The following is a 27,084-nucleotide window of genomic DNA, read 5'->3' as shown; positions in this document are numbered from 1 at the left end:
AGAATCGATACTTCCAAAACTCTCAAGGGGAAGCTGGAGTAAAGGGGTTGTAGAGAAAAGTACAAGGTTAAACAGTAAGTCTAGCAGTTTCAAAACAGATACGGACAGTGTGTGTGTATGCTGCTACCTGCTGCCTGCCATGAAGCTGCAGGTTTATCAAAGCTTTCTTAGAGAAGTGGTTGCTAAGCAACCTAGTTCCTGGGGAATGCCTCTGTGGAAAGAAAAACTTTTGTCTTTTGAACCCTTTTCTATACGGAATCTCTCTTCCTGCTAGTCATTCCAGCGTGTTGTCAGCTTTGTTATCAGCTAGAACCAGCGAGTGTGAGTTCGGCTGGGTTTGATCCCAAGTCTCCTGTGCAACACAAGACTGTGTTAGCCCAAAGAGCTAAAGCCTAGGCTGCAGCCCAGGCAAGGTTACGCATCACATGATCGTCGTTCGCCGAACCACCTCTGTTAAAACTGTCTCTCACTGGTTGGTCCAACCCCAGTATAGCTTCGATTTTATAACCAGTGACTTTATTACCAGTAAAACCAGAAAAGCATCCTACCTTGTCGTTAGCTATCACCAGTGAGTAAGTGACCAGCTGGGTTTAAACCTAGGTCTCCGGCCCACCGCAAGACAGGTGAAGCCCAGGCTACATTTTAGGCAGCATGGTAATTCATCACGCGACCGCGGTTCGCTGAACCACCTCCGTTACCCCCAACGACTGTGTTAGCCTGGTGAGCTAAAGCCTCTGTGTGTCCCTACCTGTGTGACCAGGGGCTCCAGCAGCCGCTCCACGGTCAGGGTGCGGATCTCCAGACTCTTGGGGTCCCATTTCAACAGGATGGGGGACGTAGCGGTGGTCATGGTCTCTGGCGGAGGAACAAACAGAGAGACAAGTTAGAAGAACACGAGAGAGAGACAGAGAAAGACAGAGAGAGACAGACAGAGAGAGACAGTATAAGCGTGTTATTTCCGCGGCGAGGCATATTTCAAAAATGTCAAAGAATGCCCCGTTTATGTCTCCCTCTAGTCCTAGGCAGTGACACTTCATGCACCATAAACAGTAGTTTAAAAGAGGGATGCATTAGAGAGTGTTCAACTTAATGGAGGAATTTGGTGGAGTTGCTTTAGAGCGTAATGTTTCTTTTCTGATGGGGAGAGACATAAACCAATTTCAGACAGAGGAGACTAGTGAGATGGTGGCAAGCGCCTCAAAACACACTTGAAAGAGACACAAATCAACTCTACCCCGGTTCAGCCAATCTGCAATCCTGGGCATGGACCAGAGAGTCTCTGCCATAGCCACGGGAAGTTGTTTTGGGATGGGGACGCTGCGATTTAGCAACAAATACAAAAAATGCCCGCGTTGAAAACAGGACAAGCAGACCCAGTGCAATACTTTTGTGTTTACCAGCATTTATAACTCAAGTCTGATAATTATCTGTACAAAACAGCTAAACGGATATCTGTGGAATATATAAAACACTTGCTTGACATATGTTTTCTAGTTTGAGATACATTGCAAATAGAACTTCTTTCTATGTGATAACTGAAATGGTCTATTCATTCCTTTTCCATTCGAGTAGACTCTTATCCAGAGCAGTTTACAGTAGTGTGTGCATACATTGCCCTCCATGGGAATCAAATCCACAACCCTAGCATTGCAAGCACCATGCTCTACCAACTGAGCCATGTCATCACACCACAAGCCACTTGATGTCTCAATGTACTCTTACTGTATTGGTCATTGTTTTTCTTCATGGTAATGGAAAGTCTACAGGTACAAACCTAGATGAGCAGCTTATGTACAATAAAGTAATGTACATTTACATTGAGTGGTTTGTAAGGATGCTAAATTAATACTGCAGAAAAAGTGGTTGTTTTCCATGTTATTAGATCAAGAAAAGAAAAAAAGATTTAATTTGATGTTTAACTTTGAACCTTTTGATGTAAATGTTTGAGGACAGGGTTTTGTTCTTTTAGAATGACAGGGCAACAATTCTTACAATCCCAACTATTGAATCCTGCAAGATACTGTTGTTAATTATACAAACTACCTTTTTTTTGACAAAGCAAGACGCTGAAAATAAATTCTTGCCCACACTACAGAGGTCTATGTCAGTCTGCTAATACAAGTAAAGGGCCAGTGCACTACTTTAGTGAAAAAAATGAATTTAAATTAAGAAAACAATCTGGCTGTCACGACTTCCGCCGAAGTCGGCTCCTCTCCTTGTTCGGGCGGCGTTCGGCGGTCGACGTCACCGGCTTTCTAGCCATCGCCACTACATTTTTCCATTTGTTTTGTCTTGTTCCCTGCACACCTGGTTTTCATTCCCTAATCACACTGCATGTATTTATTCCTCTGTTCCCCTCCATGTCTTTGTGTGAAATTGTAATTGTTACATGTTTCGTGTGTACGCGCTAGGCTGGGTTTTTTTCCCGTATTTTCCGTGGTATTTCACGAAGGTTGTTTATTGTAACATTTGCTCATTTGTTGGGACTGTTTCGCGCCTTGCACTTTATCCTTTGGCTGGAGGTTTTGACGCAGAGGCGTCTGTCTGTTTTATTGCCTCTACCCAAATAAAGTGTGCGCCTGTTCACAACTCTCTGCTCTCCTGCACTTGACTTCTCCACCAGTAGCGCTCTGTGACACTGGCAAAAGCCCACTGAATGGTTTAAAGGGTTACTACACCACTCACATCTCCACCAGTAGCGCTCTGTGACACTGGCAAAAGCCCACTGAATGGTTTAAAGGGTTACTACACCACTCACATCTCCACCAGTAGCGCTCTGTGACACTGGCAAAAGCCCACTGAATGGTTTAAAGGGTTACTACACCACTCACATCTCCACCAGTAGCGCTCTGTGACACTGGCAAAAGCCCACTGAATGGTTTAAAGGGTTACTACACCACTCACATCTCCACCAGTAGCGCTCTGTGACACTGGCAAAAGCCCACTGAATGGTTTAAAGGGTTACTACACCACTCACATCTCCACCAGTAGCGCTCCGTGACACTGGCAAAAGCCCACTGAATGGTTTAAAGGGTTACTACACCACTCACATCTCCACCAGTAGCGCTCCGTGACACTGGCAAAAGCCCACTGAATGGTTTAAAGGGTTACTACACCACTCACATCTCCACCAGTAGCGCTCCGTGACACTGGCAAAAGCCCACTGATTGGTTTAAAGGGTTACTACACCACTCACATCTCCACCAGTGGAGGCTGCTGAGGGGAAGACAGCTCATAATAACGTCTGGAACAGAGCCATGTATTTGATCTATTTGATACCATTCCGCTTCATCACCACGAGCCCATTCTCCCCAATTAAGGTGCCACCAGCCTCCTGTGATCTCAACAGTTAAAAGATTCACATTAAAGACATTTCCATGTTAACTACAATGGAACAGTCTGTACTGAGATTCTTTAATGATGTTGTGTTGAAGTGTTTTATTAAGGCTTGAATGTGATTCAGGGACACCTCGCACTGTTTTGCCTCCTGCCTTCAAACCTGATTGTCATTCAGAAGAGTGTGTTGGCCTAGATTTGTCTCTCAGTCTCTACCATTCCATTCGGCGGGACCGAGAGCGAGCGAGTGGGATTCTGATAACTAAAAACATATGTGGGTACAAAGCTTGAGCAGTGGCTTTCAAGAGAATGGCTAATATATGCAGGTGAGTCTCTGATTAAAAGGCGGAGACACAGGCAAGGATCCATTTGGAAATATCATATATATATATATATATATATATATATATATATGAGAGTTCTGTCTGAAAAATACAGCAGTTTGGCTGAGGTGAGAAGTACGGAACTAAGTGGAATTCCAATGATCACCATTGAAAAAACCCTTAGGAGTATATAGCTGAGGCGAGGTGAGAAGTACCACTCACATTTAAATGAAGTCTAATTCAAATCGGTTCTATTAACAAATTACTGCACATTATGTCTGAAAGTTCAGATGTGCCAAAAAAGAAAAAAATGAAGAAAAAAAAAGAGTTGAATTTACATAACTATCTATTGAAGCTCGCGTAGCCTAATTGGTTATAATAAGCTACCTATAATTTCGATGAGTACTACCACGCTATGCACACACATGCGGGCGTGGCCGTGCGCACACGCACACACGCACACGCGCGCACGCACGCACGCACACACACACACACACACACTGAGGAAGAGTCTAAACGCTGACATATGCTTGTGTAGAGGCCTGCTTCTATAGACTATACTATTGTCAGTAGGGGATCTGACTCACTGGGGTTATTTGAGGTTGATAGATTCCACAGCAGAAGGATGGAGGGGGGCGGAGGAGGGCTGCCATTGCCATGGGGACGTGAAGCTAAACAACACTCCAGTTCAACGTTGCCAGCTGGGGCATGTGGGGGGGTCCAGTGCCTCTGGCTGGTGCAATACTAGCCTAAATTAGGAATATTTCAAATGATATATTATATATTATCAAATGAACAAGAAACACATTTTATAATCTGCATTGTAAAAAGCCTAATAGAGTGGCTCTTCCAACACAGAAAGAAGAGTTATCAAAGTAAAGCATTTATTTTGAAATGTCGTTGTAACTGCCAAAAATACCTGTAGGCCTTTACAAACTCCTGGAACGAAACCAAAAAACAAGTGTCCTTTGCAGTGAGGATGAGTTCAGACAGACTGCACACACACACACACACACACACACACACACACACACACACACACACACACACACACACACAGCAGTATAAAGTGTGCCCTCGCTGACATTTCTCTGACATTCGCTGACATTTGTGGAACAAACAGCAGAAGTACTGTATGTTTACAGCCGGGGAGAGGTTCATTAGGTGAAGCTAACTTAGAGCAAATGAATGCACTCACTCCTCCAGACGACTTTTCCCCAACCGTCGATGTTCACGTACCCGCAAAGATATATTTTTTTGTTGTTGTATTGGATGGTCCCCCCCACCCCACCTAGTTCTCTACTAGCTTAGAACAACCCATGTAATAATTGATAGTACAGGGAACCCCAAAAGCAGGAGAAAATAAGAAATAGAGAACAAACGACAAGACCAGGAATGTATTTTTCCCTGACAATTATCAGCTGGCAGCCAAAACAGAGCAAGCAGAGTGACAATCAGTGTGACGCAAATGCCTCTAATTGCAAACTATGTCATTGATCAACTATGAAAATACACCGGAAAAGAAAATACCAATGTGGAAGTAGCATTGCATTATAGCACACACAATCTACTTGCTACTCAACAGACATCACTCAAATCTTGTCCTCGACTCCCATCGCAACATTTCATACAGATAGACACATTCAAGTACAACTTACTACCGTGGAAGACAATGGACAATAATCATATGCCCTTCTGTGTAATTACGGACGGCTTTGGAAACTTAGGAAACGTCAAGGGGGCATATTTCTTTCTCTCCGTCTCCAGAAATACCCAGGAGGACAGGAAGAGCAGAGAGGAAGAGAAAAGTACGTGTAGCTTACACAACTGTTGACGCATGGCAACAGCGAAAGAGAGTGGAGGTTGCCGACGGTTCCGTCCCAAAATCCTCCGTCCTCTATTCCAAATATAGTGCATTACGTTTGACCAGGGCCCTGGCTCTGGTTAAAAGTAGTGCACTATATAGGGAACAGGGTGCCATTTTGGGACGCACACGTAGCCTAGGATACACAATGCGCGACTTTGAAGTCATATCTAATGCTTGACTATGAGGTCTATATTAAATAATGAAAGAGGCTGCTATGAGATGGTATGAAAAGCTATGAAGTGAACAAAGGATTGAGTTGGAGATTGTGTTAAGCTAAAATAAGTAATTGAAGTTGTTCAGGTGAACTAAGGATGTACACCGAACAAAACTATAAATGAAACATGCATCAGTTTCAACGATTTTACTTAGTTACAGTTCATATAAGGAAATCAGTCAAATTAAATTAATTAGGTCCCCTCTCTATGGATTTCTCATGACTGGGTATCGGCACAGCCATGGGTGGGCCTGGGAGAGCATAGGCCCACCTACTTGGGAGCCAGGCCCAGCCAATCAGAATGGGTTTTTCCCCACAAAAGGGCATTATTACAGACAGAAATATTCCTCTGTTTCATCAGATGTCCGGGTGGCCGGTCTCAGACGATCCCGCAGGTGAGGAAGCTGGATGTGGAGGTCCTGGGCGTGGTTACATGTGGTATGCGGTTGTGAGGTCGGTTGGACATACTGCCAAATTCTCTAAAACAACGTTAGAGGCCGGTTATGATAGATAAATGAACATAAAATTATCTGACAACAGATCTGGTGGACATTCCTGCAGTCAGCATGCCAATTGCACACTCCTTCAAATCTTAAGACATCTGTGGCATTGTGTTGTGTGACAAACCGGCACATTTTAGAGTGGCCTTTTATTGTCCTCAGCACAAGGTGCACCAGTGTAATGATCATGCTGTTTAATAAGATTCCTGATATGCCACACCTGTCAGGTGGATGGATTATCTCGGCAGAGTAGGAATGCTCACTAAAAGGGATATAAACAATTTTGTGCCCAAAATTTGAGAGAAATAAACTTGTGCGTATGGAACATTTCTGGGATATTTTATTTCACTTTACATGTTGCGTTTATATTTTTGTTCAGTATATTTTATCTCTGGGCCCTAGGAGGTCTACGGTAGTCTTTTCTACAGAGTCTATCTACTGGATATATTCTTGTAAATTGATACCAGTAAAATGAACAGTACAAAAAAATCTAAGAAACACACACACACAAACAGGCACATAACCCCTCCCCGCCACACACACAAACAGGCTCAGACCCCCCCCCCCCCCCCACACACACACACACACACACACACAAACAGTATAAAAGCGGCCAACCTCCACCTTTTCTAAACAATCATATTTCCGTTTCAGCTCTGAACACAACAACAATAGGAGAAGGAAGATAATGACAACTGTTGGAGGTTAGGAAGTCTATTGTCACTGGAGCTGCCAATCATTTATGCCATGGTGGAGGGAATAATTATGATGCTCACACACACACACATTCTCCCCACAGAGAACAGGCCTAGAGAATGTCCTGCTGGCGACTGATGTGACGTAGATCATTGTTGGCAGTGGATGATGCCGCTGTAATGTCACAAACAACGCCCTGTCAGTGGACGTATTCACATAATGCCTAGCTATTATCAGATGAAGGCTACATGCTGCCAAGATGGCTGAAAGGCTGAAATGACTTCAATACAACACATTTGTTATCATCATTCCGACATCCAAGCCAACTCTTTGTATACGCTCTGTCTATCTTAATCTCTTTCTCTGTTTGTCTCTCTCTCTCTTCGGTCCACCAACCCACCCTCGAGCTCTCTCTCTCGCTGTCAAGATGACTAACCACTGCCATGCTTTTGTGATATTCAAAACTGAGAAGTATTGTTCACACAAAACAGCAGGTGTTGACAGCGAAAGAACGAGCCAAGAAGGAGCGAAGCATATTTTCTCTTGAATTGCCTTGGCTGACTCACAAATCACAGGAAATATCTTAAAGAATATCTGCAGAGGGAAGAGTGTGAAATTACAGTTGATGGTTATACCCAATTATTCTTACTGATAGTTATGTGGATATAACATTTAAAATGTAATGTAACCCTTAATTCACCCAATATTTACCCAATACCTGTTAAAAACATTGTAACCTAAGATGCATATTGACTGCATCTAGGGTATTAAGCAAGGTTAAATTAAGATCCTCAGTTAGGTGGTTAACCAATTTTTGTACTCCGACATCCTTGGGTAGGTGAAGGGAGTCTGGAAGGGCATCTAGGAATCTTTGGGTTGTCTGAGAATTTATAGCACGGCTTTTGATGATCCTTGGTTGGGGTCTGAGTAGATTATTTGTTGCGATTGCAAAAGTAATCAAATGGTGGTCCGATAGTCCAGGATTATCAGGATCCACAATATTTAATCCACGGGACAAAACTAGATCCAGGCTATGACTGTGGCAGTGAGTATGTCCTGAGACATGTTGAACAAATCCCACTGAGTCGATGATGGCTCCTAAAGCCTTTTTAATGGGTCTGTGGACTTTTCCATGTGAATATTGATGTCACCAAAAATGTGAATATTATCTGCCATGACTAAAATATCCTATAAGAATTCTGGGAACTCTGTGAGGAACGCTGTATATGGCCCAGGAGGCCTGTAAACAGTATCTATAAAAAAAAGTGATTGAGTTGGCTGCATAGATTTCATGACTAAAAGCAACAAAGACGAAAACGCAGTCATTTAGTTTTTAGTAAATTTAAATTTGCTGACATAGATATTAGCAACACCTCCACCTTTCCGGGATGCGCGGGGGATATGGTCACTAGTGTAACCAGGAGGAGAGGCCTCATTTAACACAGTAAATTCATCAGGCTTGAGCCATGTTTCAGTCAGGCCAATCACATCAAGATTATGTTCAGTGATTAGTTCATTGACTATGACTGCCTTGGAAGTGAGGTATCTAACATTAAATAGCCCTATTTTGAGATGTGAGGTATCACAATCTCGTTCAATAATGACAGGAATGGAGGAGGTCTTTATTCCAGTGAGATTGCTAAAGCGAACACCGCCATGTTTAGTTTTGCTCAACCTAGATCGAGGCACAGACACGGTCTCAATGGGGATAGCTGAGCTGACTACACTGACTGTGCTAGTGGCAGACTCCACTAAGCTGGCAGGCTGGCTAACAGCCTCCTGATGGTCATAGACAGTAATGGTTATTGATGGTTATGTGGATATAACATTTTAAATGTAATGCAACCCTCAATTCCCCAATACAGATGTAGGATCTTAATTTGAGCCAGTTTGCTACAGCAGGAAAATAATCCTGCAGAAACAGGAAATGTGAATTATGTGGATTCTAATTAATGGACATTTTTTTTTGCAGGGGTTAATACATTTTTCGGGTTTATAAATATTAGCTTTTAAAGTGAAAATTACAAACTTTAGAAGCCTTTTAAACTTTTAATACACCACAAGTTAGAATTTCCTGCTTTGCAGGAAACTTCTCAGCAACAAAAGTGTGATCAAATTAAGATCCTACATCTGTATCTACACCTCTTAAAACATTGTAACCTAAGACTATTATTGTAGAGCAAAGAAATGCACACACACACCACAGTCCTATCAGTCACAATTACTGAACACACACACACACACACACACACACACACACACACACACACACACACACACACACACAGGCTTGTGCTGAGTCGTTGACAGTGAAGCAGAGCAGTGTACGTGGAGCACAGCGCCCCAGTCAGTCAAATCATTTACTATTCCACTTTTCTAATGAGCTACAACTCATGTTCAAACCAGCCAAGCGAGGGGAGAAAAGTTGAGAAAGAGAGGCACAAACAGAGAGATTGTGTGTGTATGTATGTGTGTCTGTGTGTGTGTGTGTGCGTGTGTGAGAGAGAGAGAGAGGGACACAGAGTACAAGAGAAAGACAGAGAGAGAGAAAAGAGAGAACCTGAGGTCTGTCTAGCAGGCAAGCACTTGTCTCGGCCCCACAGCCCTTCCTTAAAGCAATCACACGTAAACAAACAACAAGTAAACAAACAGAAATAGAAACACATGCAGGGGGAATTTAGTTCATGCCATTCTAATCCAATCAGTTCAAGTGATGAATTCATACTCAAATCATGAACTGAAAAGTGGCCATTATTTTCAGAGAGGCGAGGGCGAGAGAGATGAACTCCAAAAAGTTCTGGGACACTGTAAAGGCCATGGAAAATAAGAGCACCTCCTCCCAGCTGCCTACTGCACTGAGGCTAGGAAACACTGTCACCACAGATAAATCCAAGATAATTGAGAATTTCAATAAGCATTTCTCTACGGCTGGCCATGCTTCCAGCTGGCTACCCCTACCCCGGCCCAAGCCTCCCCCATTTCTCCTTCACCCAAATCCAGATGATGTTCTGAAAGAGCTGCAAAATCTGGACCCCTACAAATCAGCTAGACTAGACAATCTGGACCCTCTCTTTCTAAAATGATCTGCCAAAATTGTTGCAAACCCTATTACTAGCCTGTTCAACCTCTCTTTCGTATCGTCTGAGATTGAAATAGATTGGAAAGCTGCCGCAGTCCTCCCCCTCTTCAAAGGGGGAGACACTCTAGACCGAAACTGTTACAGACATATATATATTCTACCCTGCCTTTCTAAGGTCTTTGAAAGTCAAGTTAACAAACAGATCACTGACCATTTCGAATCCCACCGTACCATCTCCGCTATGAAATCTGGTTTCAGAGCTGGTCATGGGTGCACCTCAGCCACGCTCAAGGTCCTAAACGATATCATAACCGCCATCGATAAGAGACAATACTGTGCAGCTGTATTCATCAACCTGGCCAAGGCTTTCGACTCTGTCAATCACCACAATTGGTTTCTCAAATGACTGCCTCGCCTGGTTCACCAACTACTTCTAAAACAGAGTTCAGTGTGTCAAATCGGAGGGCCTGTTGTCCGGACCTCTGGCAGTCTCTATGGGGGTGCCACAAGGTTCAAGCCTCAGGCTGACTCTCTTCTCTGTATACATCAATGATGTCGCTCTTGCTGTTGGTGATACTCTGATCCACCTCTACGCAGACGACACCATTCTGTATACCTCTGGACCTTCTTTGGACACTGTTAACCTGTTGGGGCTAGGGGGCAGTATTTTCATGGCTGGATAAAAAAACGTACCCGATTTAATCTGGTTACTAATCCTACCCAGTAACTAGAATATGCATATACTTATTATATATGGATAGAAAACACCCTAAAGTTTCTAAAACTGTTTGAATGGTGTCTGTGAGTATAACAGAACTCATTTGGCAGGCAAAACCCTGAGACATTTTCTGACAGGAAGTGGATACCTGATGTGTTGAATTACCTTTAAGCCTATGCCATTGAAACACACAGGGGTTGATTAATGTTTTGGCACTTCCTATTGCTTCCACTAGATGTCACCAGCCTTTACAAAGTGTTTTGAGTCTTTTACTGTGAGATCTGACCGAACAAGAGCCATGGAACGGTGATGGCCGATTAGACTCTGGCGCGCGAGTTCATGTTGGGTACCCTCGTTCCAATACGTTAAAAAAGAGAATGCATTCGTCCACCTTGAATATTATTCATGTTCTGGTTAACCTGTTAGGGCTAGGGGGCAGTATTGACACGGCTGGATAAAAAACATACCCGATTTAATCTGGTTACCACTCCTACCCAGTAACTAGAATATGCATATACTTATTACATATGGATAGAAAACACCCTAAATTTTCTAAAACTGTTTGAATGGTGTCTGTGAGTATAACAGAACTCAAATGGCAGGTCAAAACCTGAGAGATTCCTTTACAGGAAGTGGCCTGTCTGACCATTTCTTGAACTTCTTTTCCATCTCTATCATTTACTAAGGATCTCTGCTCTAACGTGACACTTCCCACGTCGTCCATAGGCGCTCAGAGCCCGGGAAAAAACAGAATGTCGTCATTCCAGCCCCAGGCTGAAACACATTATCGCCTTTCTCAAGTGGCCGATCAAGGGACTCTGGGCTTATGCGCGTGACCCGACCGCCCCCGCCTTTGTGATTTTTTTCCTCTGTTTGCCGAAAAGGAGATTCCCTGTCGGAATATTATCGCTTTTCTACGAGAAAAATGGCGTAAAAATTGATTTTAAACAGCGGTTGACATGCTTCGAAGTAGGGTAATGGAATATTTAGAATTTTATTGTCACGAATTGCGCCATGCGCGCGACACTTCTTTACTATTTCGGATAGTGTCTGGAACGCACGAACAAAACGCCGCTATTCGGATATAACGATGGATTATTTTGGACCAAACCAACATTTGTTATTGAAGTAGCTGTCCTGGGTGTGCATTCTGACGAAGACAACAAAAGGTAATGACACTTTTATAATAGTAAATATGATTATGGTGAGTGCTAAACTTGCCGGGTGTCTAAATAGCGAGCCCGTGATGCCTGGGCTATGTACTTAGAATATTGCAAAATGTGCTTTCACCAAAAAGCTATTTTAAAATCGGACATATCGAGTGCATAGAGGAGGTCTGTATCTATAATTCTTAAAATAATTGTTATGCTTTTTGTGAACGTTTATTGTGAGTAATTTAGTAAAATGTTAGGGGGGGTATGCTAGTTCTGAACGTCACATGCTAATGTAAAAAGCTGGTTTTTGATATAAATATGAACTTGATTGAACAAAACATGCATGTATTGTATAACATAATGTCCTAGGGTTGTCATCTGATGAAGATCATCAAAGGTGAGTGCTGCATTTAGCTGTCTTCTGGGTTTTGGTGACATTATATGCTGGCTTGAAAAATGGGTGTCTGATTATTTCTGGCTTGGTACTCTGCTGACATAATCTAATGTTTTGCTTTCGTTGTAAAGCCTTTTTGAAATCGGACAGTGTGGTTAGATTAACGAGAGTCTTGTCTTTAAATAGCTGTAAAATAGTCATATGTTTGAGAAATTGAAGTAATAGGATTTTTAAGGTTTTGAAAATCGCGCCACAGGCTGCAAGTGGCTGTTACGTAGGTGGGACGAATTCGTCCCGCCTAGCCCAGAGAGGTTAAAAAAGGCACTAATGATTTATGCTATACAACGTTTGACATGTTTGAACGAACGTAAATATATTTTTTCCCCTCGTTCATGACGAGAAGTCCGGCTGGCTTAGATCATGTGCTAACAACACGGAGCTTTTTGGATATAAATGATGAGCTTTTTTGAACAAAACTACATTCGTTATGGACCTGGGATTCCTGGAAGTGACATCTGATGAAGAGAATCAAAGGTAATGGATTATTTACATAGTATTTTCGATTTTAGATCTCTCCAACATGGCCGTTTGTCTGTATAGCAAAGCATATTTTTCTGGGCGCAGTGCTCAGATTATTGCAAAGTGTGATTTCCCAGTAAGGTTATTTTTAAATCTGGCAAGTTGATTGCGTTCTAGAGATGTAAATCTATAATTCTTTAAATGACAATATAATATTTTACCAATGTTTTCTAATTTTAATTATTTAATTTGTGGTGCTGACTTGACTGCCGGTTATTGGAGGGAAACGATTTCCTCAACATCAATGCCATAGTAAAACGCTGTTTTTGGATATAAATATGAACTTGATAGAACTAAAAATGCATGCATTGTCTAACATAATGTCCTAGGAGTGTCATCTGATGGAGATTGTAAAAGGTTAGTGCATCATTTTAGTTGGTTTTATGGTTTTGGTGACGCCTGGCTTTGAATTGACAAAACATTACACACAGCTATTGTCAATGTACTCTCCTAACATAATCTAACTTTATGCTTTCGCCGTAAAACCTTTTTGAAATCGGACAACGTGGTTAGATTAAGGATCTTTCAAAGGGTGTAAGATAGTTGTATGTTTGAAAAATTTGAATTTTGACATTTATTTGGTTTCAAATTTGCCGCTCTTGAAATGCACCTGCTGTTGATAGGGTGCACCACGGGTGGCACGCTAGCGTCCCACATAGCCCCAAGAAGTTAACTAACCTCCAGACGAGCTTCAACGCCACACAACTCTCCTTCCGTGGCCTCCAACTGCTCCTAAATGCAAGTAAAACTAAATGCATGCACTTCAAACGATCGCAGCCTGCTCCTGCCCGCCCGTCCAGCATCACTACACTGGACGGTTCTGACTTAGAATACGTGGAAACTACAAATACCTAGGTGTCTGGCTAGACTGTAAACTCTCCTTCCAGACTCATATTAAGCATCTCCAATCCAAAATTAAATCTAGAATCGGCTTCCTATATTGCAACAAAGCATCCTCCACTCATGCTGCCAAACATACCCTCGTAAAACTGACTATCCTACCGATCCTTGACTTTGGCGATGTCATTTACATAATAGCTTCCAACACTCTACTCAGCAAATTGGATGCAGTCTATCACAGTGCCATCCGTTTTGTCACCAAAGCCCCATATACTACCCACCACTGCAACCTGTATGCTCTCGTTGGCTGGCCCTCGCTTCATATTCGTCGCCAAACCCACTGGCTCCAGGTCATCTATAGGTCATCTATAAGTAAGCCCCGCCTTTTCTCGGCTCACTGGTCACCATAGCAGCACCCACCCGTAGCACGCGCTCCAGCAGGTACAGTTGAAGTCAGAAGTTTACATACACTTAGGTTGGAGTCATTAAAACTCGTTTTCAAACACTCCACAAATATCTTGTTAACAAACTATAGTTTGTTAGGACATCTACTTTGTGCATGACAAGTCATTTTTCCAACAATTGTTACAGACTGATTTCACTTAAAATTCACTGTATCACAATTCCTGTGGGTCAGAAGTTTACATGCACTAAGTTGACTGTGCCTTTAAACAGCTTGGAAAATTCCAGAAAATAATGTCATGGCTTTCGAAGCTTCTGATAGGCTAATTGACATAATTTGTGTCAATTAGAGGTGTAGCTGTGGATGTATTTCAAGGCCTACCTTCAAACTCAGTGCCTCTTTGCCTGACATCATGGGAAAATCAAAAGAAATCTGCCAATACCCCAGAAAAAAAATTGTAGACCTCCACAATTCTGGTTCATCCTTTGGAACAATTTCCAAACGCCTGATGGTACCACGTTCATCTGTACAAACCATAGTATGCAAGTATAAACACCATGGGACCATGCAGCCATATCCACAGTAAAACGAGTCCTATATCAACATAACCTGAAAGGCCGCTTAGCAAGGAAGAAGCCACTGCTCCAAAACTGCCATAAAATAGCCAGACTATGGTTTGCAACTGCACATGGGGACAAAGATTGTACTTTTTGGAGAAATGGTCTGGTCTGATGAAACAAATATAGAACTGTTTGGCCATAATGACCATCGTTATGTTTGGAGGAAAATTGGGGGAGGCTTGCAAGCCGAAGAACACCATCCCAACCGTGAAGCACGGGGGTGGCAGCATCCTGTTGTGGGGGTGCTTTGCTGCAAGAGGGACTGGTGCACTTCACAAAATAGATGGCATCATGGGGGAGGAAAATTATGTGGATATATTGAAGCAACATCTCCATACATCAGTCAGGAAGTTAAAGCTTGGTCGCAAATGTGTCTTCCAAATGGACAATGACCCCAAGCATACTTCCAAAGTTGTGGCAAAATGCCTTAAGGACAACAAAGTCAAGTTACTGGAGTAGCCATCACAAAGCCCTGACCTCAATCCCATAGAAAATTTGTGGGCAGAACTGAAAAAGCGTGTTCGAGCAAGGAGGCCTACAAACCTGACTCCGTTACACCAGCTCTGTCAGGAGGAATGGGCCAAAATTCACCCAAATTATTGTGGGAAGCTTGTGGAGGGCTACCTGAAACGTTTGACCCAAGTTAAACAATTTAAAGGCTATGCTACCAAATACTAATTGAGTGTATGTAAACTTCTGAACCACTGGGAATGTGATGAAAGAAATAAAAGCTGAAATAAATCATTCTCTCTACTATTATTCTGACATTTCACATTCTTAAAATAAAAAGTGGTGATCCTGACTGACCTAAGACAGGGAATTTTTACTAGGGTTAAATGTCAGGAATTGTGAAAAACTGAGTTTAAATGTATTTGGCTAAAGTGTATGTAATCGTCCGACTTCAACTGTATATTTCACTGGTAACCCCCAAAGCCAATTCCTGGAACGAACTGCAAAAATCACTGAAGCTGGAGACTCATATCTCCCTCACTAACTTTAAGCATCAGCTGTCAGAGCAGCTCACAGATCACTGCACCTGTACATAGCCCATCTGTAAATAGTCCATCCAACTACCTCATCCCCATTCTGTTATTTATTTATTTTGCTCCTTTGAACCCCAGTATCTCTACCTGCACACTCATCTTCTGCACATCGATCACTCCAGTGTTTAATTGCTATATTGTAATTATTTCGCCACTATGGCCTATTTATTGCCTTACATCCCTTATCCTACCTTATTTGCACATACTGTATATAGACTTTTTCTATTGTATTATTGACTGTATGTTTGTTTATTCCATGTGTAACTCTGTGTTGTTGTTGTTTGTGTCGCACTGCTTTGCTTTATCTTGGCCAGGTCGCAGTTGTAAATGAGAAATTGTTCTCAACTGGTCTACCTGGTTAAATAAAGGTTAAATAAAAAAAATATTTAAAATAATTAGAGAGTGTTTGTGTCCTCTCCAGCTCATTGGTCTGATGGGCTTGGTGGCAGAGGAGAGGACTAGAAACAAAGACAAAGACAGAGAGAGAGAGAAAGAGAGAGGGCACAATCAGCCCTGAACTGGAGTAACCCTCACTACACTCTACTGAGAGAACTGTAGAGAGGAGAAGACACACACTTGCTGCTGTAGGGCCCCTGAAAATTGGGGATGTGGAGAGTAGTCGGAGAAGACGGTCTTTGGACAAGAGAAGTCAGGGTCTTCCCTCTTTTTGTAGGGGTTGATACATTTTTCATGAAGGGAAAAGCAAATCTGACATTTCAAAATCTAAATGACAAACTTTAGAATCCTTTTTAAAACTCAAATATACTAAAAGTTAGCATTTCCTGCTGTTCAGGAAAATTTGATTACTATTTTGTTACTGAGAATTAAGATCATACATCTGTGTCTGTGTATGTGCGTGTGTGTGTGTGGCATACGTGCGTAAGAGCGTGCATGAGTGTGCAAATGTACTGTATTCGAGAGTAGCCTACCTTAATGAGCTTCTGCATGTATCTGAGAAATCCGAGAATATTTGGTGAGAGTGTGGAGCTATTCGGAGCTTTTTTTAAATTTGCTGTGATTTCTTTGCTATTTAAATCCCCCTGAAACCCAAAAGGATAGAATGACCCATTTTACAGTTCCCCAAATTGCGTCTTACTGCTAAATCTTATGAAACATGGCTGCCCCGGAGCAGTGTGGATTAGACAGAAGATTAAGAACCAGTGAAGAGAAGAGGGGTAAACATTGTGTAGTTTGTACACAGAGAAAAACACGTGTGCACGCACACATGCTGAAACACACACATACATACATATCGACTGTGTACAGACGCATTCAAATAAACTGCTCACGTATGTTCTCTCACAAAAATGTCCAATATCCACAGCAGCAGGTGAGTCTTCTCTCTCCTCTCTGCAGTTCTCTCAGTAGAGTGAAGGGGTGAGGGTTACTCCAGTGTGAGGTTTGCACGTTTTGGGCTATGATATTTGTGCATCTAACTTTCTCACTCATCCTTATTCACGATTCATTCGGGATTATCCGTAATCATGGTAGCATCCACATTAATGTAGAAGTGTTTGGAAACATGTTCTATTCTTATTTACAGTCAAAGGAACTCCAAAATGACACAATACATTATTTACCATTAATTTCTATTAGGCACAAAATAATCTGAAACATCCAATAAGTTTGTAGAGTCACAAGCTTGATGTAATAATTGTGTGCCATGAATATGGGGCCAAATACTACACTTTTGACAACTTAAATACACATAAGTGAATTTGTCCTTATATTTTTGGTCCCTTAAAATGGGGGGGGACTATGTACCAAAAGTGCTGTAATTATTAAACGGTTCACCCAATATGGATGAAAATACATTCAAATTAAAGATGACAAGTCTGTACTTTTACAGCAGGGTCATTGTGTCATTTAAAATCCAAAGAGCTGGAGTTCAGAGCCAAAACAACAACAAAGTTGTCACTGTCCTAATACTTTTGGAGCTCACTGTATGTTTTATTGCCATGGTGAAAAGTGTTGTTTTACAGGTTCACTTTAGGGTGAGCTAGTTTCAGCATTGCAAGAGGGCTTCTCTACACACATGCAGACAATGAACACACGCACGCACAAACACACACAGTGTCATTCCCAAACCCTCTGGCTGACACCTCTCTTGGCTCATCTGTGGGTGTGTCCTAAAATGGCACCATATTCTCTACATAGTGCACTGCTTTTGACCAGAGGCTTATGGGCCTTGGTCAAAATTAGAGCACCATATGTGGAACAGTATATCGTTCGGGATGGGCCTTGTGTCAGAGCAGCTTTACCCCTGGCCCTGGTGTTGAATGTAGCACGGCTTCAACAGAGTGTGTGAGCGTGCCACTGCGAAGAGGTGCGGAGAAGATGGACGTGACTGAGAACATTACTGGGATGTTAGTAATTTACACACACACACACACACACACACACACACACACACACACACACACACACACACACACACACACACACACACACACACACACACACCACCACCGCAGATAATGAAAATGTGTCAAATACCACTTTTTTACAAACACAGACACAGAAACACACACATACACTTACCTGGCTGGTTGGGGTAATTCCTTTACCGTTACTTTAACAGTTGTAGCTCTTACTTTAAGCTCTATTTTCTAAAGGAGTGACGACTTCAGCACAACCTCAGCTAATGATACTGTTTAATGAGCAATGAACAACAAACGGTGAGGAAATATCCCACATTAGGCGACAAATCGCTGACTTGTGAAAAACAACAGCATGGGAGCCAACCAATGAGGTGTCTCTGTGTATTGGGTTCAGCCTAACCCAGGTGTGTGTCCCAAATGGCATCCTATTCATATAGTGCACTACTTTTAACCAGAGCCCTATGGGCCCTGGTCAAAAGTGGTGCACTATAAAAGGAAAGAGGGTGTCGTGTGGGACGGAGCCCTAGTTTAGCAGAGCTGCCTGGCCCTTTGTAGCTGGTTTGTGTTTTCCACTGTCAGCCTTTGTCCTGTTCCAGAATCTCTCACAGAAATGTGACTGGTGTTGTTGTGTCTACCGCTCCCATCCCTACCCACCACTATGCTCTGCTCCCCTCCCTCTATCCATCTCTCTTGTTCTCTCTTTCGTCCCTCTCTCTCACCCATCTCTTCACCCCTCTGCTCCACTCTCTCTGCCTCCCTCCCTCCACCATCGCACTGTTCTGTTTAGATCCACTAATATGCCATGGACATTACATGCACCTAAAGAGGTTGGATGAAAAAAAGAGAGAGATAGAGAGCACTAAATTGCTGCCTGCCATAAAATGAGGGACAGTGCACATGTCCTCTATGGCATTGTTGTTTTTATTGCTCAACGTATGGTTATTTTGACCTTTGATTATTGTTGTTAGTGTTGTCCCGTTGACAGTCTTGATTATTATTATTTTAATTATGTTAATAGCGTAAATGTATCACTTAATCTCCTAAGTACGTTTTGGCAATATGTACATTGTTACGTCATGTCAATAAGGCAAATTGAACTGAGAGCGAGAGAGACAGAGAGTAAGACACAGAGAGTATGAGAGGTGTGTGGATGTTTGTCTTTGCTTGGTGATTCCCCTTAGGCTTCATTCTAACTGGAGAGATAATAAGTGAGAATTAACACACACTCTTCAGTCTCTAGGATCGAAAGAATCCCAGCATGCCATCTGCCCCAGGAGACAGCCACAGTCTCTGTCTCGCTCTCCCTCCCTCCCTCACTCTCTCCCTCCCTCCCTCCCTCGCCCTATACTCTCTTCTCTCCTATTTCTCTTTATTAACCCTTAATGCTGGCACTATGTCATACTGCAAGAGACATGATCCAGCATAGTCAAAGAACACCCCCCCCCACCCCAATCACTTCTTCTAGTTTCAGCTACCTCAATTCCCCCTATCCCATCTTTTCATTATGACACAGTGGACCTCTGGCCCGAGCACAGCACAAGTAAGAAAACGATCCGCGTAAAACAAATAGTTGAAGTTAAATCCACAAAAAGCACCGTTCAAATCACTCCATCTCCTGCCAAGATGAATTAACTCTTGGTTGCAGAGCTCCTGAAATAACGAGTCCTCTCTAGCCTAAAGAGAGAGAGAGAGAAGCGGCTTGGATCCAAAGCAATTGTCCGGTGCTACTGCTTGTCAAGGACATCTCGTTTGCAAATGGCCTTGCCTCCAGTGAGGGTAAAGATAGAGATGATTGTGTTCAGCTGGTTGTCTGTGTCTCACAGATGTAGCCAATGGGGGTGACGGCCATGTGCCAACTGGGCCTGCAGTGTCTGCCAGCGTTGTCATCACGTGCCCTTGCCAGCCACTGCCAACAACCAAAGCAAAATAACATTGGAGTCCGAGTCAATGACGTGCTGTCACTAAATTCCAGCCGCGGCCACGACGTTTCCATCCAATGTCACCTTTCCCACATTGAGATGTGATGCAGTCAGGGATAAACAGTCTTGAGTAGGCATGAAATCGTATGGACATGATAAGCTGAACAAGCAGAAGTCGTGTAGAAATCAGAGAGAGGAACCTCGCAGTTCTTATGTTGTTGTTGATGATGCTATTTGGGGCTTTATTTTGATTTGTTAATCATGCATGATTCATGATCCCTTTAACATATGCACCTCTGCAGGGACAGACTGGGACCTGAAATAGGCCTGATTAATCCTAACACACCAGCCCTTTTTTTTAACCAATTTCCTTTTGTACTCAGAGAAATGTTCTAATGTCGTGATGACATGACTGTTGTAGGGGAAGAAGAATCAGATGAACTTAGTACCAGGAGGACCATGCATCACCACCGCCATCAATCCAACACCTTCTACATGGTGTCGTCCTCGCCATTAGTGGTGGTCACGGTTATTACAATATTTCAATATCCAAACGGACATAAGTATTCGATTATTTGTGAAAGTATTCATTTTGGAGAAGAAAAATATATATAGGCCTATTTGAATGAAAAGGCTTTGTCTACAATTAAATGGTCTATGTGACATTGCTACATTTTTGTAAAACAACAGTTTTATGAGTTATCATCCCATACTGGAAACGTTATGACAACACGTGGAGCATGTATTGACTACTGAGATCCACAGACACAAAAAGCAGAGGCAGCCCTAGGTGTTAATCCACTGATACCTCATCAGGCATACTGGACCTGCATCAAACCACAGCGGGTGACAAATCAACGCCATCATCACCTCTCCAACAACCAACACTTGGCTTCAGTACCAAGCGGCTCTGGCACTGGCCTAACTGTGCTCCTTAGCAAACTGTCATGGCAAATGGCCTAGTCAACAGGACCTCTCAATGAGCAGCTAGGCAAAATCTCCTTGCCAGGGGCCGCATGTATGAACTGATCCTAGAGCTGCACTCTGACTTTGAGACGCTGTGTTACAGTGAGGGAAAAAGTATTTGATCCCCTGCTGATTTTGTGCGTTTGCCAACTGACAAAGAAGTGATCAGTCTATAATTTTAATGGAAGGTTTATTTGAACAGTGAGAGACAGAATAATAACAAAAAATCCAGAAAAACGCATGTCATAAATGTTATTAAATGATTTGCATTTTAATGAGGGAAATAAGTATTTGACCCCTCTGCAAAACATGACTTAGTACTTGTTGGCAAAACCCTTGGTGGCAATCACAGAGGTCAGACGTTTCTTGTAGTTGGCCACCAGGTTTGCACCCATCTCAGGAGGGATTTTGTCCCACTCCTCTTTGCAGATCTTCTCCAAGTCATTAAGGTTTCGAGGCTGATGTTTGGTAACTCGAACCTTCAGCTCCCTCCACAGATTTTGTGTGTTACCAATTGTTTTCTTGGTGACTATGGTCCCAGCTGCCTTGAGATCATTGACAAGATCCTCCCATGTAGTTCTGGGCTGATTCCTCACCGTTCTCATGATCATTGCAACTCCACGAGGTGAGATCTTGCATGGAGCCCCAGGCCGAGGGAGATTGACAGCTCTTTTGTGTTTCTTCCATTTGGGAATAATCGCACCAACTGTTGTCACCTTCTCACCAAGCTGCATGGCGATGGTCTAGTAGCACATTCCAGCCTTGTGTAGGTCTACAATCTTGTCCCTGACATCCTTGGAGAGCTCTTTGGTCTTGGCCATGGTGGAGAGTTTGGAATCTGTTTGATTGATTGCTTCTGTGGGCAGGTGTCTTTTATACAGGTAACAAACTGAGATTAGGAGCACTCCCTTTAAGAGTGTGCTCCTAATCTCAGCTTGTTACATGTATTAAAGACACCTGGGAGCCAGAAATCGTTCTGATTGAGAGGGGGTCAAATACTTATTTCCCTCATTAAAATGCAAATCAATTTCTAACATTTTTTACATGCATTTTTTTGTTGGTATTCTGTCTCTCACTGTTCAAATAAACCTACCATTAAAATTATAGACTGATCATTTCTTTGTCAGTGGGCAAACGTAGAAAATCAGCAGGGGATGAAATACTTTTTTCCCTCACTGTAATACGGGCCCAGGTCTTTACGGCAAACGAGACTTGATCTCAATGGGACTAACGTTGATAAATAAAGTGTATGAAACCAAATACAAACTATGGGTCCTGGTCAAAAGTAGTGTATTATATAGGGAATAGTGTGCCATTTTGGATGCATACATTTTCAGCGTGGATCACAGATGTCCACAAAGCCCTAGCTCCACGTCCGTCAACACAACAGTTGCATAACAGCGACACAATGACATTGACCTTGTCATTACGCCCAAAGAGACAGAGATCAACAGCCAGGGATAATGACGACGAAGACCATTCACACAGCTACAGTAAGCCACCACCCACCCACACACTAGGTCTGAGTCAATGTCAATAGACTCTCCATTGCATTCACCCAGAGGGCTCTCCATTGCATTCATCATGGACACTCAAGCAGGCCATTTCCATAATCAAGGCTCCATTGCCTATACTGTATTTTCCCTCAGTGAGTGAATTAACCTGGCTTCCCCATGGTGGTTTACTGTACAGAACTTTTAACATCTAGACAGTAACTTGTATTTTCAGGAAGCTATATGTGGTTCATCCAGGAATCACACCCACAACCATGGGGTTTGTTCAGCAAGGGTTCAACTTCCGATAACAAACCTTTCTGACATGTAGGATAGCGAATCATGTCAGTAGTAGTGGAGTTGAGCAAGATGGCGCTGACAGAGATGGTCGCCTAGTTTAGAAAAGTCCTTAGGAAACTATGCAGTAATTTGTTTTTTTATGTATTATTGCTTACATTGTTAGCCCAGAAAATCTTAAGTGTTATTGCATACAGCCGGGAAGAACTACTGGATATAAGAGTGACGTCAACTTACCAACATTACGACCAGCAATACAACTTTCCCAAAGCGGATCCTTTGTTCGAACCTCCACCCTGGACATTGGATCTAATCCCAGTGGCTGACCCAAAACAACGTTGTCACCGCAGGAGAGGCAGACGGAGCGGCCTCCTGATCAGACTTAGACGGCGAGCACACCACCCACCGTTTCCAAGCATATTAGTCGCCTATATCCAGTCTCTAGACAACAAGGTGGATAAAATTAAGGCACGAGTTGCCTTCCAGAGAGACATCAGAGATTGTAACATACTCAGTTTCACGGAAACATGGCTCACTCGGGATATGTTGTCAGAGCTGGTACAGCCACCTGGTTTTTTCACGGGTCGCACCAAAAGAAACAAACATCTCTCTGGTAAGAAGAAGGGTGAGGGTGTATGCCTCATGAGTAACGACTCATGGTGTAACAATAACAACATACAGGAACTCAAGTCCTTTCGTTCACCTGACCTAGAATTCCTTACAATAAAATGCTGACTGCATTATCTCCCAAGAGATGGTGAGGGTAGGAAACAACATCTCCACTTCGCTGATCCACAACACTGGGGCCCCACAAGGGTGTGTGCTCAGCCCCCTCCTGTACTCCCTGTTCACCTATGACTGCGTAGCCATGCACGCCTCCAACTCAATCATCAAGTTCGCAGACGACACAACAATAGCGGGCTTGATTACCAACAACAACGAGACAGCCAACAGGGAGGAGGTGAGGGCTCTGGGAGTGTGGTGTCAGGAAAATAACCTCTCACTCAACATCAACAAAACACAGGAGATGATCGTGGACTTCAGGAAACAGCAGAGGGAGCACCCCCCTATCCACATCGACGGGAGAGTAGTGGAGAAGGTGGAAAGTTAAGTTCGTCGGCGTATACATCACGGACAAACTGAAATGGTCCACCCACACAGACAGTGTGGTGAATAAGGCGCAACAGCGCCTCTTCAACCTCAGGAGGCTGAAGAAATGTGGCTTGTCACCGAAAACCCTGACAAACTTTTACAGATGCACAATCGAGAGCATCCTGTCGGGCTGTATCACCGCCTGGTACGGCAACTGCAGCGCCCACAACGGCAGGGCTCTCCAGAGGGTAGTGAGGTCTGCACAACGCATCACCGGGGGCAAACTACCTGTCCTCCAGGACACCTACACCACCTGATGTCACAGGAAGGCTAAAAAGATCGTCACAGTCAACAACCACCCAAGCCACTGCCTGTTCACCCCGCTAATATCCAGAAGGCAAAGTCAGTACAGGTGCATCAAAGCTGGGATCGAGAGACAGAAGCTGTTTTTCAATCTCAAGGCCATCAGACTGTTAAACAGCCATCACTAACATAGAGAGGCTGCTGCCAACATGCAGACCCAAATCACTAGCCACTTTAATCAATTGATTTAATAAAGGCACTTTAAATAATGCCAATGAATAATGTTTACATATCCTAAATTACTCATCTCATATGTATATACTGTATTTCATACCATCTATTGCATCTTGCATATGCCGTACGGCCATCGCTCATCCATATATTTATATGTACACATCTATATATGTACACATTTATATGTACACACTTATTCCATCCCTTTACATTTGTGAGTATAAGGTAGTTGTTGTGAATTTGTTAGATTACTTGTTAGATATTACTGCACTGTCAGAACTAGATGCACAAGCATTTCGCTACACTCGCATTAACATCTGCATGTTACAAATAACATTTGATAATCTCAATAGCAGCCGGAAACGTCTGTAACAGCTGACAATCGTTACATATTTGCTTACTATATGTGGCCCTGGTGTTGCTATTTCCACAGTCAAACCCACTGAGTTTTTGGGACCATGCAGTTACAGTGGCAGAACCATAGAAATATTAGGTCTACAAATATACACTTTGTATACTGTTGAAGTCGGAAGTTTACATAAACTTAGGTTGGCGTTATTAAAACTCGTTTTTCAACCACTCCACACATTTTTTGTTAACAAACTATAGTTTTGGCAAGTCGGTTAGGACATCTACTTTGTGCATGACACAAATAATTTTTCCAACAACTGTTTACAGAAAGATTATTTCACTGTATCACAATTCCAGTGGGTCAGACGTTTACATACACTAAGTTGACTATGCCTTTAAACAGCTTGGAAAATTCCAGAAAATTGTGTCATCGCTTTAGAAGCTTCTGATAGGCTAATTGACATAATTTGAGTCAATTGGAGGTGTACCTGTGGATGTATTTCAAGGCCTACCTTCAAACTCAATGCCTCTTTGCCTGACATCATGGGAAAATCAAAAGAAATCAGCCAAGACATCAGAAAAAGAATTGTAGACCTCCACAAGTCTGGTTTATCCTTGGGAGTAATTTCCAAACACCTGATGGTACCAAGTTCATCTGGACAAACAATAGTAGGCAAGTATAAACACCATGCGAACACGCAGCCATCATACCGCTCAGGAAGGAGATGCATTCTCCTAGAGAAGAATGTACTTTGGTGCGAACAGTGCAAATCAATCCCAGATCAACAGCAAGGAACATTGTGAAGATGCTGGAGGAAACAGGTACAAAAGTATCTATATCCACAGTAAAACGAGTCCTATATCGACATAACCTGAAAGGCCGCTCAGCAAGGAAGAAACCACTACTCCAAAACTGCCACTAAAAAGCCAGACTACGGTTTGCAACTGCACATGGGGACGAAGATTGTACTTTTTGGAGAAATGTCCTCTGGTCTGATGAAACAAAAATAGAACTGTTTGGCCATAATGACCATTGTTATGTTTGGAGGAAAAAGGGGGGCTTGCAAGCCAAAGAACACCATTCCAACCGTGAAGCACAGGGGTGGCAGCCTCATGTTGTGGGTGTGCTTTGCTGCAGGAGGAACTGGTGCATTTCACAAAATAGATGGCATCATGAGGATGAACATTCTGTGGATATATTGAAGCAACATCTCAAGACATCAGTGAGGAAGTTAAAGCTTGGTCGCCTAAATGTGTCTTCCAAATGGACAATGACCCCAAGCATACTTCCAAAGTTATGGCAAAATGGCTTAAGGACAACAACGTCAAGGTATTTGAGTGGCCATCACAAAGCCTTGACCTCAATCCTATAGAAAATTTGTGGGCAGAATTGTAAAAGCATGTGCGAGCAAGGAGGCCTACAAACCTGACTCAGTTACACCAGCTCTGTCAGGAGGAATGGGCCAAAATTAACCCAATTTATTGTGGGAAGCTTGTGGAAGGCTACCCGAAACGGTTGACCCAAGTTAAACAATTTAAAGGCAATGCTACCAAATACTAATTGAGTGCATGTAAACTTCTGACCCACAGGGAATGTGATGAAATAAATAAAAAGCTGAAATAAATCAATTTCACATTCTTAAAATAAAGTGGTGATCCTAACTGACCTAAGACAGGGAATTTACTAGGATTAAATGTCAGGAATTGTGAAAAAAAACTGATTTTAAATGCATTTGGCTGAGGTGTATGTAAACTTCCGACTTCAACTGTATTTGGTCCATGCAGGAATCAAACCCACAACCCTGGTGATGCCAGAAACATAGTTTAACCCACTAAGCCATTGGGACCATGTAGTTACACAACAGATGCTGATTGGGAGGCATCATGGCAGTACATGCTGTTCTGTTCTGTCAGGGTCATGTTGACATACAGGGATTAACTTCACTAGACTACTACTACTACTACTACTCTGTTTCCTGCTGCTATTGAGATTACCTCCACTACTACTCTGTTGCTGCTGCCCTCAATCTTAATACCATGCCGTTAATACTGTGATAAGCACACAGGGACGTAGTAGAAACAAGATCAGACGCATGTGTCTGTTTGTTTTGATTTCCCTCCCTCCTGTGCATTTGGTTCGATCAGAAAACAACAGTTGGCTTTTGAAAAAACAGGTGTGAATGAATCATCAACTACAAATTAATTTAGCCTAGTCAGTTAGTGTATGAATTAGGAAGCTAGCCTACCAATCGTTGTGGTCATGTTTTTCGCAAAGGAGTCCT

At 42.7% G+C, this 27,084-nt stretch overlaps 1 protein-coding gene across 1 annotated transcript in view; it reads right to left on the bottom strand.

Moving 5' to 3' along the window:
* LOC106609934 (catenin alpha-2) overlaps positions 1–27,084 on the bottom strand; it is a 767,831-nt gene that overhangs the window by 726,627 nt on the left and 14,120 nt on the right. Inside the window, exon 2 of the mRNA XM_045722643.2 lies at positions 749–855. Within this exon, the coding sequence (XP_045578599.1) occupies positions 749–850 (102 nt within the window). The 5' untranslated portion in view covers positions 851–855. The remainder of the gene's footprint in view (positions 1–748; positions 856–27,084) is intronic.

Source organism: Salmo salar, chromosome 08, assembly GCF_965601325.2.
Source record: "Salmo salar chromosome 08, fSalSal1, whole genome shotgun sequence".
Taxonomy (NCBI): domain Eukaryota; kingdom Metazoa; phylum Chordata; class Actinopteri; order Salmoniformes; family Salmonidae; genus Salmo; species Salmo salar.
This window is presented reverse-complemented; position numbering and strand designations above follow the sequence as displayed.